This window comes from Delphinapterus leucas, chromosome 4 (genome assembly GCF_059928025.1).
Source record: "Delphinapterus leucas isolate spDelLeu-1000000601 "Yukka" chromosome 4, BTC_Dleu_Yukka2, whole genome shotgun sequence".
NCBI lineage: Eukaryota > Metazoa > Chordata > Mammalia > Artiodactyla > Monodontidae > Delphinapterus > Delphinapterus leucas.
In genome coordinates, this window is record NC_143132.1 from 138904702 (window position 1) to 138925007 (window position 20306).

General features: G+C 40.3%; 1 protein-coding gene across 1 annotated transcript in view; it reads right to left on the reverse strand.

Annotated features, from left to right (window-relative positions):
• The window catches only part of LOC111168165 (collagen alpha-6(VI) chain), a 111781-nt gene that overhangs the window by 33408 nt on the left and 58067 nt on the right, over positions 1-20306 (reverse strand). Inside the window, exons 23-30 of the mRNA XM_089911159.1 lie at positions 15116-15178; positions 10989-11051; positions 10159-10209; positions 8466-8501; positions 7693-7755; positions 2582-2644; positions 1485-1520; positions 1339-1375 (exon numbers count right to left, since the gene is read on the reverse strand). Coding sequence (XP_089767285.1) covers positions 1339-1375; positions 1485-1520; positions 2582-2644; positions 7693-7755; positions 8466-8501; positions 10159-10209; positions 10989-11051; positions 15116-15178 — 412 coding nt within the window. The remainder of the gene's footprint in view (positions 1-1338; positions 1376-1484; positions 1521-2581; positions 2645-7692; positions 7756-8465; positions 8502-10158; positions 10210-10988; positions 11052-15115; positions 15179-20306) is intronic.

The window sequence follows — 20306 nt, forward strand, 5'->3', positions numbered from 1 at the left end:
TCTATCAAGGCTCAAAGTCCCATGTGGCTAGTGGCTACATATTTAATAGTGCAGTGGATACTTCCATCATTGCAGAGAGTTCTGGACATCACTGCTCTTGACCTCTCACCCACGGGGCCCCTTGCAAGGCCTTGAGAAGGGCCTTAGCCACGTGTTCACATGATCATGTGATTTTATAATAGATGTCAGTGGTTGTGATTTCCTTTCTTGTCCTAAAGGACACTTTTGAAGTAGTTTTGTACCTACTTTTGGATTTATGATTTTGTATTGAACACCTCAAATTTTAAAAGATCAGGCTTCATCATACTTGGATTTATCCTTGAGTCATCGTAGTTCACACGGCTCCCATGTCAGAAGCCCACTCTGCTAATCCAGCCCCAGAGCAACCAGTCTTCATGACCCAATGCATAGATTTTGATTCCCACATACGGATGGCTCCGTTCTGCTACAAAAAGGCAGAGTAAGATCAGCACTGCATTCAAAGCTTTGAAAAGTCTGTGTCTTTGAGACTGATGCTCTCTACAGAAATGGGCTCTAATTTGTCTATCTTCTCCCTTCAAATACACTTTCATTTTAGAAAATTGAGATATTTCCAAAAAGCCTGGAGGGAACTGTGACATTCTTTTGAGTCCTAGTGTTTATCTGGGAAGTTGTTACGCATTTGTAGGTGAACATTAAATAGCCGACTCTCTCCTCACCTTGTCCGTGTCTTTTGATGCTGCTAACACGTATTTTGATAGAAGATGCTGCTATAAGGGTCTCAAAGCAAATTCAAAAGAGCCTTTGCCAAATCAAAACGCCTTTTTGCTTTTAAAATTTTGAGAGTAAAGAAAATACAGGCAGAATGAGTAATTTTAAAAGCAAATAAGTCTAACTCAAGGTAGTCAAGCACACCTTCTCAGGGAAGGAGTAACAAATGATAAACAGAAGTCAGGGCTCCCACCCACTAGGACGCCCCTTTGGCATGGCTGGCTCTTTTACACCAGCTGAATTCAACACTTAGTTATTGTCAGGGGTTAATCATTTTAAAAACTTTAATGTGACTCCCCACTGATTGATTTCACCATCAGGGGAGTTCTGACCTTGTGTCTCCATTTTCCCCTGATTAAAAGCACCAGATATAGCCTGACTTAGTGCTTGGAAGCATTTCAATAGACATGCTGGCCGCCAGAGAGGGAGTCAATAGTCACCAGTGTATGCTGCCTCAAAATATACACAGTGACATCTCTAATTTTAAGAAATTGGCTGGTAAATTGTCTCAATTTTGAGTGCAGAATTTGCTGCTTTTCCTCTATGAATGCTGACACCCCGGGTGATCATTCTAAGTGGGGTACTTACGACTGTGGTCCTGCACATGCTGGATGAGCTCACATGTCTGCTCAAAAATAAAACAGAAGGAATTAACCAACAGACTTCAAGGTCCTAGAGTTGAGAAATAAATGTCACAGGGCGCTCAGGCTCCTTTGGAGTTAGCAGGTACATACGGAGAAGGAAGGCAATCCTTTGGCCCCTTTCACACCCTAGAGAAACAAAAAGAGTGTGGTTTCAGGGCTTTGGACACACACATCAGGAACCAGAATGTGCATCAACATTACTCTAAGAAAAAAATAACTTCTTAACGTTTTTATTCTAAGTTCAAGGGAGAAAAGAATTCATGTAGGATACTCATCACCTAATTAACAATAACATTCTAAGGGGAAGAAACTGTAAGCAGCGAGCGTCCAATGGCCACTTTCCCCTAGCTGCATCTCTGGGTGATAAAGGTTGTCCAGAAGCTAAGGATGGAGCTGACAGTGAGACACTGGCAGGGAGACTCTGGAGCAGGTCCTCAGCCTAGAACTAAATAAGCCTGAACCATCCCCTGTGCCTGCCCCTCCTTAAGGCAGAGGTATAGAGTTCCCCAATGCTTGGCCTTGGCCACTGGGCAGCTGCTGAGCAGAGCCTAAATCTATTCCCGCCACTGGTTGGATGACAAAAGGACCAGACTCAAACTGAACTTCTGGAAAGGTAATCCCCATTGTCTTCCCAAAATGAATAGATACACCTCTGGGTTGGGGATAGAAAGAACAAGGTGGAATTGGTTTGAATTTCATGTGTTCAGTCTCATCTTTGGAACAGGAAGAGTCTGGCTGCTCTCACACAGAGACAGGGAAAAATGCGATGGCGCCCCTCCCAAACTCCCAAAGAAAATAAGTTCCATGTGAATGCAGCATTAGTAACTTATTTATTAATTTCCTCTCACTTTCTTTCTTTCACTGATAACTTACTGACTGTGAGAAAAGGGTAAGGATTGGCCAGATAAATAAAATTCACTGATCATTGAGAAATCTCATTCTAGATGAAACGAGAAATCTCTTTTCATTTCCTCCTTCAATTCCCCCCACCACCCAAGAAATGGCAACTGATATTTAATCGGCATTTTATTCCCTCCTCTCTCTGAGCACATTAAAGGTGGAAAAATAGTGAAAATCGTTGCCAAACTGCAAAGACTGAAAGCACACACATTTGGATAATGAAGACTTCAGGCACTGACTTTTTATTTGGAAAAGGAGCTGATGTGATTTATGGGTTTTCAATTTACCTTGCGTCCAGGAGGTCCCAGCTCCCCAGGGGATCCCGGCTCTCCTGGAAGCCCAGCAGACACCTCAAAGCAGAATTTATTTACTTTAGAATTATACATACATGTTTGTGTGTTTGTGGGTGTGGGTGTTTTACATTTCAAAAGCAATACACTTTCATTTTAGAAAATTGAGAGATTTCCAAAAGGCACACAGAAGGAAAAAATCCTCAGCAACCTCTTCTCCCCCAAATAATCCTTGTTGACATTTTGGTGTCTTTTCCTCTGGTCTTTTATTTGTTTATCCTTTTTTTATTAATCTATGCATATTTTAATATATTTTTATACTTTTTCCTGTTGCCTTTTAAACTAAATATATACCTTGGGACATTTTCATGTTACTAAATATTCTTTCACAAAAATCACCTTTCATGGCTGCCATAGTATTCGATTACATGGATATACCATAATTTATTTAATCAGTCCATTATGGTTGGCATTTAAGTTTGCTGTTGTTGTAATAAGCATGCCACTATAAAGTCATATGCGCAATTCTGATTATTTCCTTAGGGAACATTGTTAGAACTAGAATTGCTGGGTCAAGGGAGAAATTTTTATCTAAATAAATTTTTATCTCAACTTATCTAAATTTAGTAGGTGACTAAACTGAAAAACAAACACATGAACAAAACCCCAGAAAAATAAAAATTTAAGTATAAAAACCTTTGAAGTAACTACAACAAAATAATATTTAGCCGTTGGCTGGAAATATTTGTAGTAAAATGGGGAATAACAGCAGTAAATAAAAAGAACATTTGTTGACTATTTACTTTATTCATGTGCATTCAACAGTATAATTTATCATAAAGAAAGCTAGAATTTAGTTTAAGAATTAGGAAAAATTCCTTTGCTCATTCACAATGTCATGTTTTTTATAAGAATAAAAAACAAAGTTGGGGCTTCCCTGGTGGCGCAGTGGTTGGGAGTCCGCCTGCTGATGCAGGGGACGTGGGTTCGTGCCCCGGTCCGGGAAGATCCCGCATGCCGCGGAGCGGCTGGGCCCGTGAGCCATGGCGGCTGGGCCTGCGCGTCCGGAGCCTGTGCTCCGCAGCGGGAGAGGCCACAGCAGTGAGAGGCCCGCGTACCGCAAAAAAAAAAAAACAAAGTTGTCTAAAACCAACTTAATTTGTAAAAGCATTGCCTATGGAACAGAAAATAATTATTGATGTCCTTTGGATCTTCCAATGATATTTACAGCATGCTGGGTTGAGTAAAAATACAAAACAAAACAACAACCTTACTGATCATATTTTATTTAACCTCCAGGGTTAAATGTATTTAACCTCCAGGGCAAAAAAAAAGCAGATTGAACACTGGCATTTACTTTTGCTCCCTCCAGTGTCTACTAAAATAATAGTAAGCAGATTTTATTAAAAGGCAAAAATATGACAAGCATGGGGAGAATGAGAAAGGAGACAACAGCCATCAAACTTCGGAGGCTGGAAAGCAGAAGTACCAGTGTTAAATGACTTAGAGCTGAAAAAGCTGAAGCCTAGGCCAGCAGTAGGGAAAGCCAAGAATCTGTGTGTTTTATAACACACTCTCAGAAGGTACCTCCAGAAGTGGAGGTAAAGGAGAGAGGGAGAGGCTTAATAAGGCAGATTGGTTGAAGATCATTTTAGGAATCCCCAAGCCTCCTCCCCATTCTCTACCGTTGGGTGAATGTCTCTTCTTCCTCCTCAGTGACAGAGGTAAAACCGAGGTGTCTGCACTAGGAAACCCCAGGCAGAGCTGAGGGCCAGTGGTACCATCCAGAAAATAGGGTGATCAAATGAAGATGTGGAATAGATGTGAGACCCCTAGAAAGCTGGGGTTCCCAGAAAGCTGGCAGCCAGAACTTCACCCTCAGGCAGGAGGTTGAAAGAATCTTCTCAGGGGAATCTGACTAGATTTGAGAAGAAAGACCCAAAGATGCTGATATTAGACGTTTGCTAAGTAACAGCTCAGATCACTCTGTGACACTTGTAGTTGACGAGCCCCACCCATCTCCTCGGGGTTTCCAATCAGAATTTTTGTCCTCAACTCTTCAATACAGAGTTAGCCCATTCCCTGGAAACACGAGAACTAGAGAGCAGGACAGAAAAAAACACACGGCAGGGAACAGACTATGTTGGGCAAAGAAGACTCCAAAAATACTAATTTATATCCTCAGGGAGATGAGATGTTTCAACCATAAAACAAGAGCAGGATAGTATAAAAAAGCAAAAAAAAATGAGTGCTTGAAAATTAAACTATGAGAGAAGCATTGTAAGATAAAGTCAAAGAAATCTCCCAGAAAGTAGAGCAAAAAGACAACTTTCAGAGAAATCGGAGCTAAGTGGCAGAGGGATTGCCAGGTTTTCCTAACAAACCTTGTGAAATCAGTTGACTCTCTAAACAAGTAGTCCTTAACTGGGGCGGGGGGGGGGGATTTTGTGTCCCTCAACCCTGACTCCTGTGGGGACATTTGGTAATGTCTGGAGACATTGATGGCTGTCATAATGGTGGGGTAAATGTGGATGATGCTGACTCTAGTGGGTAGAGGCCAGGGATGCTGCTAAACATCCTGCAATGCACGGAGCAGCCCCACAGCAATTATCCAGCACAAAATGTCAGCAGTGCTGTGGCTGACGAACCCTGCCTTGAAGTATGTGCATGTGTGTCAAGTTGATAAAAAGTATAAATAAATACAAACATACCTCTATACCCAAAATAAGATAGGTTCCAAATCATGGCAAAATTTTTAAAACATCCTTCAGTTGGAGGAAAAAGGTGAAGATTTAGAAAACTGAAGCTAGGAATGTAATCATTCCAAGAGAACTAAAGAGACACTCAAAGCTTTATCACTAAAACCTTCCAATGGGAACTTCTGATCTTTCAAAGGGAAAACCTGGAAGTTTTCAGTGTCTAAACTTCAAATTCAAAAATACAGAGATGTAGAGAAAGCAGCATGGCAGGTGAAATAAGCAAGTTAAGAAACAGTCATGAAGGGCTTCCCTGGTGGCGTAGTGGTTAAGAATCCACCTGCCAATGCAGGGGACACGGGTTCAAGCCCTGGTCCAGGATGATCCCACATGCTGTGGAGCAACTAAGCTTGTGTGCCACAACTACTGAGCCTGCACTCTAGAGCTCGCAAGCCACAACTACAGAGCCTGTGTGCCACAACTACTGAGCCTGCGCTCTAGAGCCCACGAGCCAAAACTACTGAGCCTGAATGCCTAGAGACTGTGCTCTGCAACAAGAGAAGCCACTGCAATGAGAAGCATGCACACCGCAATGAAGAGTAGCTCCCACTCGCCGCAACTAGAGGAAGCCCGCACGCAGCAACAAAGACCCAATGCAGCCAAAAATAAATAAAAATAAAAAGTAAATTTATATTAAAAAAAAAACAGTGATGAATTGTCCAATGTGGGAAAAAAATTCAAGTAACCAAAGGCCAAGAGAAAAAGAAGATATATTTATTCCCCATTAGTTTATTGCTTTTTAAAAATGATTAACGTGCCATTGGGCAGCAAGGGAACCCAAGAAACTGCACCATGTTTGCATGCCTCCAACGTTCAAGGGTAAACTACCTCATTAACAAGTAGAGGGAAAAGATCCAGAGATCTGGATTAATTTGAAAGTCTTTTCAAATTATCTTTCTTTTATTGGTCTTCTTCTTCTTCTTTTTTTTGAGAACAAAAATGTTAAAGGATAGTTATCCAAAAACATGTATGAAGAAAAGAATTATATCCAGGAAACAGTCCTCTTGGGAAAAGCAGGATGGATGGAAAGAAATTTCTTTATTTTGTATCCCTAAAACCCACATAAATAATCTCTTCACATAAAGTTTTTGTTATACTTTCCAGGAAAAAAACAGATCAGAGTAAAACTAACTATGGTGACAAAACTGAAAAATCACCTCAAATAATAGTTTTATCAGGCTTTGTGTTTTTCTTGTCCAGCAATTGACATGGTATCAAGGTCAGTTTACCTGATCAGTGCTGTTCTGAAGAAAAGAGATAAAGATGGTCTCAGGAGATAATTGTCATAAGATTTTGTTTTTTATAAAGCCACCATCTCAGTTTTGCAGCTTATGATATAGAAAGAGTCAGCAAAGGCAAAATCCATTCTTAGCACACGAGAACCCAAGACAAGCTCGGGATGCTGATGCTTCTGAGGGTGCCGGAGATGGGTGTTTATTCTGAGTGGTCCAAAGCATTAGGCAACGTCTAGGTCCTCCAGGGAATAAAAAGGACGCATTCATTACAGTATATTATTTTACATAATAAATGGAAACTTTCTCCTAGAGCTCAAGAGATACTTTCTTGAGCTAAATTGGGAGAGGACCACCTCATTAAAGTAGTTTAACGAGACCTTAACAGGGGAGACAAGATGCCAGTGGGCATTATATTACACGAGATCTGCAGGGGGGATGGGATTAAACTGGCCATATTTTGTGGTGCAAAAACAGTTTTGACCACAAGGATTCCTTAAGAAACAACACACAACTTATTTCCAGTGTTAAGAATGGTACCTTGTCAACCAGATCAGGTGAACTTGGTCACTACGAGCCTTATTGCTGGCAATGAAGGATGAGTAAAATATCATTTCCCTTCCCCAAGTTTGCCTTAACAAAAACCACACGTTTTACAAGTCTTTGGGGCCAAATGACAACTCAAATGACTGTAAAAGCATGAAAAAGGACTTCCCTGGTGGCGCAGTGGTTAAGAGTCTGCCTGCCAATGCAGGGCACACGGGTTCAAGCCCTGGTCCGGGAAGATCCCACATGCCACGGAGCAACTAAGTCCATGCGCTAAAACTACTGAGCCTGCGCTCTAGAGCCCGTGTGCCACAACTACTGAGCCCACGTGCCACATCTACTGAAGCCTGCATGCCTAGAGCCCATGCTCTGCAACAAGAGAAGCCACCACAATGAGAAGCCTGAGCACTGCAACGAAGAGTAATCCCCGCTCACCGCAACTAGAGAAAGCCCGTGCACAGCAATGAAGACCCAACGCAGCCAAAAATAATAAAATAAATAAATAAATAAATAAACAAAAAAGGACTTCCCAAAGTAGCTGAGGTTGTAAGGCTTTGCAGCCTGAGAAACTTACCATCTTGCCTCTAGTGCCCTTGGGTCCAGTTTCTCCTGGACCACCAGGGTCCCCAACCTCACCCTAAATAAGTTCAGAGAAATAAAATAAAATGGTTAGTAAAATCAAAGGGATATATCTCATTGTATTTTTATACTGATTCCAACATGAAGACATTTTTCACATATATTTTTATTTTTAATAGTCTTCTTTGAAGTGCCTTCCCCCCAGTAACCCCTCATTTTTAAATTCTCAACACAGTACACTGGAGCCTCACTATTTTATTTCTCTGTCTCTCCAGCCAGAACACTGCCTCCTTGGAGATATGAACTGTGCTTTTCATTTTGTCCCCTGATCCAATCACAGGACCTAGCATTTACTGAGCTCAGAATCTTTCCAGCAGAAGTGAAAGCCTTAAGGTAGAGGACAGCATCGCTAACTTATTATCTGAAGGTGCCTTATAAACACGTTGGGAGAATTGAGGCAGGTGAGATCAGGTAATTTTGGTTTTCCTTACATTTTACTTCCCTTTGAGCAAAGAGGAAAATATATATGGTAGAGGGGAAGGAGTACACGTGAGGAGAAAAATAAGGATGATTTCTTCCTTTACTTATGAATTAAAAACTAGAAATGAAATATTATTTTTAAAAGTCTGCTTCCTCCTTCTCCCCTTTCCCCATAAAGTTTTCTTTTTATTCATTTATAATTAACTATCCTTCTATTATCCTATAATACATTTCATAAGCCCAGGAGTATCTCTGATTGATCCCTAGTTAGTATGAAGTACACGGTACCTTAGGTCCAATTTCTCCAGGGAATCCTTCTTGCCCCTATAATCGACAGTGGAGAAAATTAATATATGCACATATCAGCAGGGTAGGCTTATATTGACTTTAATTTTGCCTGCTGCCTTATTTAGTTTAAGTGCCTCTGAACCAAGGAAGGGCCAGAACAATTGAAAATGAAACTGTATGGCACGATTTGAGAAACTAACTCCAATTTCTAAATTAAACTATTTACTGGTCTCACCAAAATATCATGACAACCTAAGACAAATGGGTAAATGCACACATCTGAGGAATTACACATCAGCTCTCCTTCAAATGTAGACATTCGACAGGATAGCTGGCCATCTGGCCAAGTGTTTCTGAAACAGTCTTCTCAAATGGATTTCAATTTTGGGGAAGAAATTGGGGAAGCCTGCCGTCTAAATTTGATCATTGGTTTTCTGGTCCTCTGTTTACCTTCTTTGGCCACAGACTATAGTTGAAGAGGTATGATAATCCTCATTTGATGAAAAACGTATTTTATTTAAGATAAAGTTTATTTTCTGATCATTAAAAGTAAGATCTCCTCAAATATATTTAAAATATAAAAGGATAGAAAGAAGAAAAATCACCCAAATCTCACTTCCCAGAACAGTTACTATAAACATTTTGTCATATTTTCTTTAATCTTTCTAAATGCATTTCTAAAATGCATTTTAGCACAATTGGGATAAATGTTTTTTCTTATTACATTCTGATTTTTACTTGACATTGTCACAGAAGTTCTATACAATTATGTATAAACATTTACATTCATTTTAAAGAGTGGCTAATATTTCAATGTTATAAGCTACTTAATAGTTCCATTTTTAACAAATATTAAGGTTGTTTTCAATTATTCTCTATTCTAATGAAAATTTCACTGGAAATCCTTCATTCATTAGGTTTTTTTTTAAAGAAATTTTAGCTGTTTGGGGTTTGTTTATTCTTCCAGACAGCCTCTTGCATCATTCCCATTGAGATTTCATTTAGAATTACATTGATCCTTTATAATGTTTTAGACTTTCCAACAGAACTTGGTATGTCTCCATTTATTGAAATTTTATATCTCAGTAATTTTGGTCATAGGTCTTGAACATTTTTGTAGAAAGGATGTTCTTAACTATATTATGTTTTTGTGGATGTTATTATGATTTCTAAGTGGTTATTGTTGGTATATAGCAATCACTGCTTTTGATAAATTTATCTTACTTCCAGACACTTAAATATTCAGTGACAATATAAAGTTATAATTCTGATATAAAGTTACAAGGTTTAATTTTGAAGTTACTGCTTGGCCCAATGCATTTGGAAAGACCCTGTAAAACTTCTCACTAATGATTAGAGTAAACATAGTCAGAGGACAAATTTTGGAATGCCTCCCTAAGGCTTTAGATTAGATGTAATGTTCAGGCTGGAACCAGTCAGGCCCTGGCTGTGCATCTCTGCAAAGAACAGAAAATTAATTTCAGGTTTCACTTGTTGCCTAGCCCTTAGGTTTAAGTTGTTTTCTTTTTTTCTACCATATTCCCCACAAGATATCAGCAAATAAATGATCAAAATCTATCTATGAAGGTCCAAGTTTACCTTGTTCACTACTTTCTTTTTTCTCTTAAATGTGGCCATAAAGAGCAATAAAAAATAAATGGAAAATGACCAGCTTTCAGCCGATGTGTCTTACCTTTGCTCCTTTACTTCCAATACTACCATAACCTGGGTTACCATCATCACCCTGTAAACAAAGTAATTATTTACAAACATCCCCTACTGCAGACAGAGGCAGGCTTATTCACAAGAGAACTAGACAGCCAGTTTTTTGGTTTGATTAGGAAAAATTAGGCAGCAGGATTCTCCCTCTGGGGCAGGCCACTGACATAGTGGCACTAAAGGAAACTCTCAATAACAGGCACAGAAAACGCACTGTCACTTAATCTCACTTGTCTCATCTGTAAAGACGAATAATAATTGTACCTGTTCATCATGTTATGAGGATTAAATGAGAAAATTTCAGGTGTATAATAATCTTAATAAAAGAAGGTAGAAGTGTTATCTCTCCTGGATAACATTTGTATTTTAATACCTTAGCTCTAAACCATTTTCAGTTTTCTGGATAAAAGTAAGATCTCCTAAATGTCTGGGCACTAGCTACTGTTGGATCCTTGTAGAGGTCTTAGTGAGAAGCCCTGAGCATTGGGGGAAATGTGGGCTTAGTTTCCCATGAACGGGTTTGGATGAGAGGAAAGAATGCAAGAAAGGTTATGGGGTTGTTAAACACAAGTTTTGTCCATTTTATCATTTGGCTTCAAGAGCATCCAGCCAGGATGCTTGGTACCTGGAAAGTTGCTACCTTGGAAAAGCTGGTCAAGATGAGGATGAAATCTCAATCACTAGAAAGCTCTACAGCTAGATTAGGATGTTATCTTCAACACGCTCTTCAGAGAACCACACCTGATATCTATTGAACTAAAAGGATTCCAAGAGCCAGATCAAAAGTAGGAATAAAATGCAAACCGGCAAGCCTCGAGGACCCCAAAGGCCAACGGCTCCCTTTTCTCCCACATCGCCAGGTTCTCCCTGTCAAACAGAACAATGAAATGTGTCCTTATTAGGTTGTTTTTGTAAAGGAAATTAGAAATGATGGCACTAAGACAAGAATTTTCAGCTGCATCCATGTGTATCACAGTGACAATGAGTTTGTGGCCAGGACTGTGTCTGTAAGCAATACAAGAGGAACTGCTGTTGTTGGTGAGTGAAGTCTCCTCCATTGATAAATGAAGCCCCAGCAAGTCTGATGTATTGTTTAGTGCAAGCTGCCATCTTAGCAGCTCAGTGCTATGAGCCGCACCCTTGGAAATGTCTTACCATGAGTCAAAGAGGAGGCTCTGTACTGTCTTAAAAAATTAACAAAACAGTTTTCCATGATGATCCATGCAAATCTTCTGGCTGCTGCAGAAACAAGAGGCCTATTAATCTACTTTTAATCAAGATAGCCAAGGTAGCACGACATCCCTGGCAATAGTTTCTGACTTCTGACTAACAGAACACCTACTGTGGATTATAAATCAATCTCAGTGTTACGGTGAGGAAATCCAGCTACATGGGAAAGTTAACATAGGTTTACAAAAGAAGGTTAACTCCTCTTCTTAAAAAAAAAAAGCTTTTAAAGTTTAGATTTTAAATGTACAAAATGTTGTGAAGACAGTACAGAGAGTTCCTATACATTCCACATTTAGCCGCCTCTATTGTTAATATCACATTAGTTATATTAGTAGGAACATTTGTCACAGCAAATACATGGATATTAACTCATTAACTAAACCCCATACTTTATTCAGATTTCCTTAGCTTTTACCACTTAATCTCCTTTTCCTGTTCCAGGACCCCATGTCTCTGTAGGCCTCTAGATGGGGACAGTTTATCTGGTTTTCTGGTTTCTGATGACCTTGACAGTTTTGAAAAGCATTGATCAGATATTTTGTAGAATGTCCCTCAGTTGGAGTTTGATTGATGTTGTGCTCATGATTATGCTGTGTTTTATGAGTTTGGGGAGAAAAGACCACAGAGGTGAATTGCCCTTTTTATCACATTGTATCAAGATTATATCCTATCAACATGGCTGGCACTATTGATGGTAACCTTGACCATCTGACTGAGGGAGGCTTGGCTAAGTTTCTCCACTGTCTAGTTATTCCCCCTGCCCTTTCCACAAAGCTCTCTCTGGGAGAAAGAGTGTTGGAAGGGTGCCCAGCCCATGCTGAAGGAGTGGGAGTGGTTTACTCATTGTTAAGGACAGAATGACAACACAGTACATGTGAGGAGTCCAAATGAACAAATGTCCACCAGCACTGACTGACCCCGGGGGGCGGGCGGTGGGAAGAGATAGTGTTCCATGGAAGAGAGGCAGAAGATCACCTGCCCTGAAGCCTTTCTTTCAGGGCGGTGTCCCCCACAGTGTGCTCTGGGGGCCACCTGCCTCCAAATTACCTGGGGTCCACGGGAAAAAGGAAATTCCAGGACCCCATCAGTATCAGTCTCTGGTGGTGGAGCCCAAGGATATGCCTTTATAAATAAGCTTCTCAGTGGATTCTTACACACACTGAAATTTGAGAACATCTGCTTTAAGGCAGGAAGACAAGGGAAGCCATGAGGCTTGTCCAGGGTCAAACACTTTATTATTGGTTACAGCCAGATGTTGAGCTCAGTATTAATTGCTGGGTCGTTTGCCTCCCTGGGAACTTGAGCTTAATGGAGTAAGGCAGGAGTAAGTGTCTGGGACTCATCTCAGTTAATTATGAGTCTAGAAGACTTGGTCCACCTTGGGGCTGCCCAAAGGGTTTGGGTTTGCTTTGAGGGCACTTACCCCCCAAATTCTTGCCCGTCCCATTCAAAAGTCCCTCTTATTAATAATGATATTCTTTGGCACAACTACCCTGCTCCTGTCTATCTCCTTCCACACTTCTTTCTACATGCTCAGCTACATCCCCCTCTAGGGTCCCTCCATCCCTGTCTTGGTCCCTTCCAACACACCCTATGGAGTGCCTTCATTTCACATGCAAACCTTCACTATACACCCATGATGTCTGCTCACACACATCCTCACTGTAAGATAAACTGTGTTCTTACCAGTGACACCACTTCCCCTCGAGCCCTCTCCAGGACAAGAAGGCAGCAATGTATCTCCAAACTTTCCTTTCCAGACCATTATTTCTACACCACATGCTCTAGTAATCCCTTCCTTTTCGAGCTGATTATCCTTGTCATCCATGGATCGCATTTCATCCTGCAGTCAGCTGTCTTTATAACACTCGGCTGCTGGCTCCATCATGTCCGCCCTTCTTAGCAGTTCTCCATTCCAATGCTCGCCCCTCTTCTTATGCCCTCAAGAAATTTCTCCATTAATTATCTACACTTTCTCACATCTTCAACTTCCTCCTTTCTCTCTGTTTTTCTTTTCTCTGTTTATAAAAGTAAACTACAGCCTCTTCTATCATTGAAAACAAATAAATAGCCTGCTCCAATCTGTTCTAGACCTTGCCAGTACTAGCAGTTAATGTCCCATCTCACCCCCAAAGCCTAGTTTCTCCAAAGAGTAGTTTACTGCCCAGCATCCATTTCCTCCTCATGAACACATTGTTCAGTCCTCCGCAGCCAGTCAATTGCTACATTTTGGAATCTATTCTTTGGCTCATTTAGCCATCAGATGTGGTGGCTTCTCCAGTCCTCTCTTTCTTACCTGCTCGATGCCAGCTGAGACTCCTGACCTCCCTTTCTAGGACTCTCCTTCTCAGCATCCAGTGTATTTTTCTGCTTCTTTCCCATCCTCCACTTACCCTTCTTACAAATGGTCATCACCAAGAGTCCTTTTAAACTCCAAATGATTCTGAAACCTCCATCTCCAACCAGTCCTAGACCCTCTCCTCTATTCCCCAAACCAAGCATTTTTCCTCACTCTTATTCCTCACTCTGACTTTCCCACTTCTATGATGGGGTTCCTGCTCATGCTGGAAGCCCAGAGCCATCCAGCCCTCTTCTCTCTGCCTCAGTTCCCTCTTGGGAGAGCCCTACAGAGTCATCATGGGTCCCTCCTGTCCTCACCCTGTTAAGTCATCCAATCACTGCTTGTCTTGGAGACTGTGAGAGGACACCAACCTGCCTCCTAGCTTCTAATCTCTCATCCTTCAAAATATTCCCACATTGAGTTGCCTATTTAAAACCTTCCAAAGTCTGGCTGTGCTTGTACACGCCAATCACAAATTGTAAATAACACTGTGCTGGCTACCTAGTCAAGTCAGTCACCACAGACTTTCTTGTTCTTTATGGTCCCCCAAACAGGATCATTTTTCATCCCCCAAATACCGGCTCATGGGTTTTTTTCCAATCCTGTGTTTTCCTTCACATTATTTCTTCAACTTAAATTCCTCATGCCCCCTCTGCTTGCCAAATACTTCTTACCTTCCAAAGTCTACTCAAAATCTGCATCCTTATGATGCCTCTTTTCCCAGCCCAGAAATACTTCTATTAACACTATGTTTAAACCTCTGTTTCAGTCCACTATCCCTGACTAGTGTTTTATGTCACAGATTCTTGTCTTATTTATCATTACACAACCCAGAAATTCTTTCATGAAACAAATATTTTCTAAGCACTTATGACATGCCAGGTACTGTTCGAAGCTCTAGGGATACATCAGTGAGCAAAACAGACAAAGATCTCTGCTCTCCTGGAACTGACTTTAGTCCAGCTGAATGGCAGTGTAGTGTCTTGGTCTTTAAAGGTATTCAGCGAGAGTTTGTATTAATGGAGGAAAGAAATAAAGGAAGAATAAATGAAGAGAAGGAAGGGTGGAAGGTGGGGGAAAGAAAAGAAGGCCTGCCCTAGAACGGTCCCCCTTCCCTGAGATCCTCAGCTGAGATTGGGTGTAGCCCCTTGTGAGATGAGGCTGAGCTGGATTCCCTGACTTCATCTGGGTCCACACCCACGTCCTTAAATGCTGCTGGCTCTCTAAGAACCAAGCCAGGGTATAGGAGCAATGAGATATGTTCTCTTTTGTGTTGAAAGGGCTCTGGCTAATATAACTAGACACACTTCCCTTGAGGAGAAAACCTCAGCTTTGGTGTGTATAAAAGAATGTGACTTACTTTATTTCCTTGGCTTCCCACACGGCCTTGACTCCCTGCCTCTCCTGCTGGTCCTGGAAGCCCCTGGAACAAAACAAGGGTTGCAAGTATAGCTGAACATAAAGCAGCTTTCCTTGAAACATTCTGTGTCTCTTCTAAGAGGAAAATGAACCACAGATGGGAAAAGAGTTATGGCTTTGGAAAAAAGTGTCACAGCTTTCAAGTGAAGACTAGTAAATAAAAGAAAATTAATAAAGTAATTCAGGCCAGATGTTGCCTAAATGATTGTATTTCCCTGTGAGTCTTCTCTTCGAACGAGATTTTAGTTTCTCACTGTTTTGCTGTTATAGCAGATGTTGCTAAAATGTCTAAAATTTGAAGAAGGCATTTCAGATGACGTTTGCCTTGGACTGTATTATTCCTGTTTCCTCGTTTTGAAAAAGCATGTTGTTGTTAAGGTCAGCTTATCTTTATTTGAAAATAATATGATTAATACAATAGAAAACTCAAGAAACTTTACTAAAAATAATTAGCACTCATAAGATATGTTCAGGTGGTACAAGATAAATATTCTGACATCATTTTCTCTTTCCTAGAAAAGTTAGAAAAGTAAATGTAAATAAATTTCCATTTATCAATATGAGAAGAAAACTGTAAAATACTCAGAATAAACTTAACAAGAAAGATAAAAGACCTACATAAAGAAAGTTTTAAGATTTTACTGAAGAACATAACAAAATTTAAACAAATGGATAAATATACCATGCATCAATATGGAAAGTCTATATGATATAATAGAAGTCTCTAATATTCTAGAAAGCATGCTTTCTTGGAACAGCTTTAGAGCTGAACATTAAAAAATTCCAATACAGAGGCAGCCCAACTGCCTTCCTATGCTATTGACACTTGGGATCGGATTTTTTCTTTGGGATATCCAAACATATGGCAACAGATATCTCTTTTGGTTAAACTGTTTACAGTTACTTGTAAATAGTCCAAACACCAGTGAATTGAAATCATTTTCACATTTTTTTTGCCATGGTTACTATAATTTAAAAATAAATAAACCAAATCTGTGTAATAAGCATGATACTTAGTAAATTAATTTTATGAGAAAAAAATTAACATTAACCTTTTCATCTTTTAAAGAATTAAAGATGTAATAAGTTGGACATAAAAAATTTCCTAATAGGAAAGATTGTTGAACAATGAGTTAGCTACTAGGAAAGATAATAATGATCTTCCCACAACCTTCCATTTTCCCCTCTTCTTCATCTTAAAAAAGAAGTCTCAATTTCTTCATCCTCCAAAGCTCTTAACCCTTTCCCTTCTAACTTTTACTTCCATCACTGCATGGAGCTCCCATGACCTGCATGTTCAATGCAGTTGACTTTTTTCTGCTCTTACCTTACTTGAATTTGATCATGTGTTCTTTGAAACTTTTCCATTAACTTCTGTAACACCAAGTTACCATGGTCTTCCTGGCCCCTTTCTGGTCTCTTCTCAGTAAACTTTGAAGATTCTCTGTCTTCTATTTGCCTCTTAAATCTCCATGTACCCCAGCGCTCCTCTAACCTTATTTTCTCACTTCATCCCCTCTTCCTGAGGGACACCACATATATTTTCACATACCACTTCCACAAAATGATTCCTAAATATATGACTCTGGTCCAAACCACTCAACTGAACAGCAGAATCATCTATTAAAATCCCTATTGGGTATTTCATAGGAACTGGTTACCAAAGAAAATCATATTTGCCTCCAGTCACACTCAGTCCTATTCTTTTCATAAGGAATGGTGCCACACTTTACTTCTCTTGAAACCCAATCCAGAAACCTAAGAATCATCCTAGACCCCTCCCTCTAGTTCATCTCTCAAAATCAATCAGCTACAAGTCCTACAGGTTCTATTCCCTTTCTGTATCCATCTCTCTTCCATTCCCATGGCCATCACCTACGTTCAGGCCCTTCTTGCATTCTTGCCTAAATTCCAGGCTTCCCTGAATGTAGCCTGGCCTCATTCTAATCCATTCTCCTTTCTTTTTCTCTTTTGATTTAAAATGTCAGGCTGATGATGCTATCGCTTTGTCTGAAATTCTGAATTCTGAGTAGATTTCAGAATAAAATTGAAGGTCTTTATTGATATGTAAAATCCCTCAAAATGTGGGTATTGCATGCCTCTGCAGTCATCAATCACTCTATGGTCATGCTCATCAAACCATCTGAAGTCCCCAAATTCTTCCCATTGTCTTATGTCTCCACACTTACACAAGATGTTCCCTTAGCTCTTCCATTTTCCCATCTAGGGAGAGGTACAGTCTCCCTTTCTTGAAAATCTTACTTTTAGCATCACTGTTTCAAGAAGAAGACCTGAACTCCCTGGCTGAGTTGGGCCACATAATTGTCCCACAGATTCTTCTACTCTGTAGGTAGTTGTTCACTTATTTCTCTCATCCACTAGATGCCAGCCTGTACACTCCTTGAAAGAAGGGGCACATCTTATTGACTTCATATCTCTGGAACTTAGTATTGTATGTAGAACCAATCAATCCACCCATCCATTTCTCTATCTATCCATCCACCTATCCAGGAATGGTCCCCAAGAGGGATGAAATAGTGTGTTTAGCTTGTTGGTCTTCCATATGAAATTTTCATGTACTTCACATGTACATGAAATGTACTTCTGAAGTAGAGAGATTTTAATTGTCCTTGACAATAAGAGGTATATTGGAAATCTTGCTTAAGAACTCACTTTTTGTGCTTCCTTCAGACATAATGAGTTCTATGAGATGAAGGAGATTTCTCAGAGATTACTTCCTGTATAGTCCCCACAAGCACACACAAGCACAATGAGAGATAATCCTGTTTGAAAGTCCTTCAAAATAAAAGATTTCTTAGATGGATGGATGGAAATGGACAGTCTTGTAACTAGAACATCAGAAAACCTGATCCTGTTTCCTGTGCAGAATCACACAAAGTACCAAACCAGGGTTTGTGACTGCTTGAATGGGGCTTAAACTTCAGTGAATTGTTACCCAGATATATTACCTCCTCAAATACAGCTGGTTGTAAAAGGGACTATGTTTGTAAAGGAAAGAAGGAAAATTCCCTGCCACCCCTAAGATACCAAGAGTCAAAAATTTGCCTGGATCTGAGATCAAGAGCAGTTGTGGAGTATAAAAAGGAGCTCAGGGCATCTAAAGGGAAAGAGAATTAGCCAAATCTCCATTGGCTTTGTTGTAATGACAGCCTTTTATTGAGCATTGATTTTGTGGAAGGCACTGTACTAAGAGGTATATATTTATATATAGGCGTCTTCAATCCTTACAACAACACAATGAGATACATATTCTTTTTTTTTTAACATCTTTATTGGAGTATAACTGCTTCACAATGGTGTGTTAATTTCTGCTGTATAACAAAGTGAATCAGCTATACATATACATTTATACCTATTTCTCCTCCCTCTTGCATCTCCCTCCCACCCTCTCTATCCCACCCCTCTAGGTGGACACAAAGCACTGAGCCACGAGGCTGCTTCCCACTAGCTATCTATTTTACATTTGGTAGTTCAGATACATATTCTTAACACCATTTTACCACTCAAAAACAGGTTCTCAAAGCATTTAACCACAAATCAATCAGTTAATAAGAGGATGAGATGGGAACGCAACCTGATTCTGACTCTAAAGACTGAACTCCCAGCCACTCTGTCTGCTGTTCTGAGGCCCATGTCTGGGACAGGATTCCAAAACTCTTACCATCCGTGCACCAGCTGAGACTGGAGTTTTAAAAATGTGAATTGCCAAGCTTGATGCAGGAGGCTGGGGCCAGATCTAACCTCCAACATGGGGACTTGGGCTGGGGATCACGTTCCCTTTGAGACTCTGACACAGAGTCCTTGGCAATCACAACTGCTTAAGTGAGGATAGAAAGGAGGTGTTTAGAGGAGGCGTAAATGTTTTAAAAATGTCCTCAGGTAGCATCTTATCACAAGGGATTGTACTAGGAGTTTGGGATAAATGGCCGGGGCACTGCCAAGAACACTTTGACTTTGGGTGAGATATGGCAGGGCAGGGGCAAGAGGTGTGGGTTCTTCCCATACTTAAAAGGAATCTGGATCAGTTTTATGGGGGTAAAATCTTTTCTACACTCACAACCAGCAAATATCATGCTGGGATGGAACAACTCAAGGAGATTAAATGCTCAGCTTCTGTAAGAGTCAGATATGAGCTAAGTCTGAGAAATAAAAATCAAAAGACCAGCAAGGGGTGAGCTAATGCAAGAGCAAACCCCAAGACACCTGTGAAGATGCTGCCCTGGATGGTGCTAGTGTAGGAGATGGCCCCCAACCTCAACTTCTGATCCTTTTGCATGCACCCTACACTCCATCCACATTGAACCATTTATGGTTTCCCAAACTCACCTTGATCTTTTTTCAGACAACCTGGTTCCTTTCCTGTGCCTGCTTCTCCCTTGGTCACCTGGAAAACACCTCCTTATCCTGCAAAAGCTAAGCCACTCTCTTCCTCCTTTAACTTCATCCATTCTCCCACCACTCTACCTTGGGTATAATTCTATTTTAACATTCAGTACGTCACATCTCAATTATTTGTTTGCATGAGTTTCCTTTATGAGACTGGGAGTACTTGAGGCTAGGGTCTATGTTTCATTCACCCTTTTATTTTACTACAGGGCCTGACACACAGGAAGTGCTCAGTACATGTTTGTCAAGTGAGTAAAATAAATGGTTGATGGATCATCCAATCTGGATTATGCAGAATGATGAAATTCAATGACTGCAATATAGATTATATATTGTTATAGTGTTACTATTATTATGGCCTTCCTTGGATTGGCATTAGCATGCTTTGGGCATAAAATGAGCCTGTTAACTTAGGTAATGTTGATGCAATATAGTAGTAAAAACATTTATATGATGCGTATTATATTGCAGGCACTGTTCTAAGCTCTTATATATATTAAACCATTTAATTTTCACAACAATTCAATGTGGTAGCTATTATTACTATTCTCAGTTTACAGCAGGGAAAACTGAGGCACAGAGAGGCTAAATAATTTGCCCAAGGCCACATGGCTAGGAAGATACAAACCTGGCAATCTAACCCAGGCAGGCTGGCTCCAGACTCTGTGCCCTTGACTACTATGCTATGCTTTAGAAAAATAACAACAGAAACTATACTTTGTATC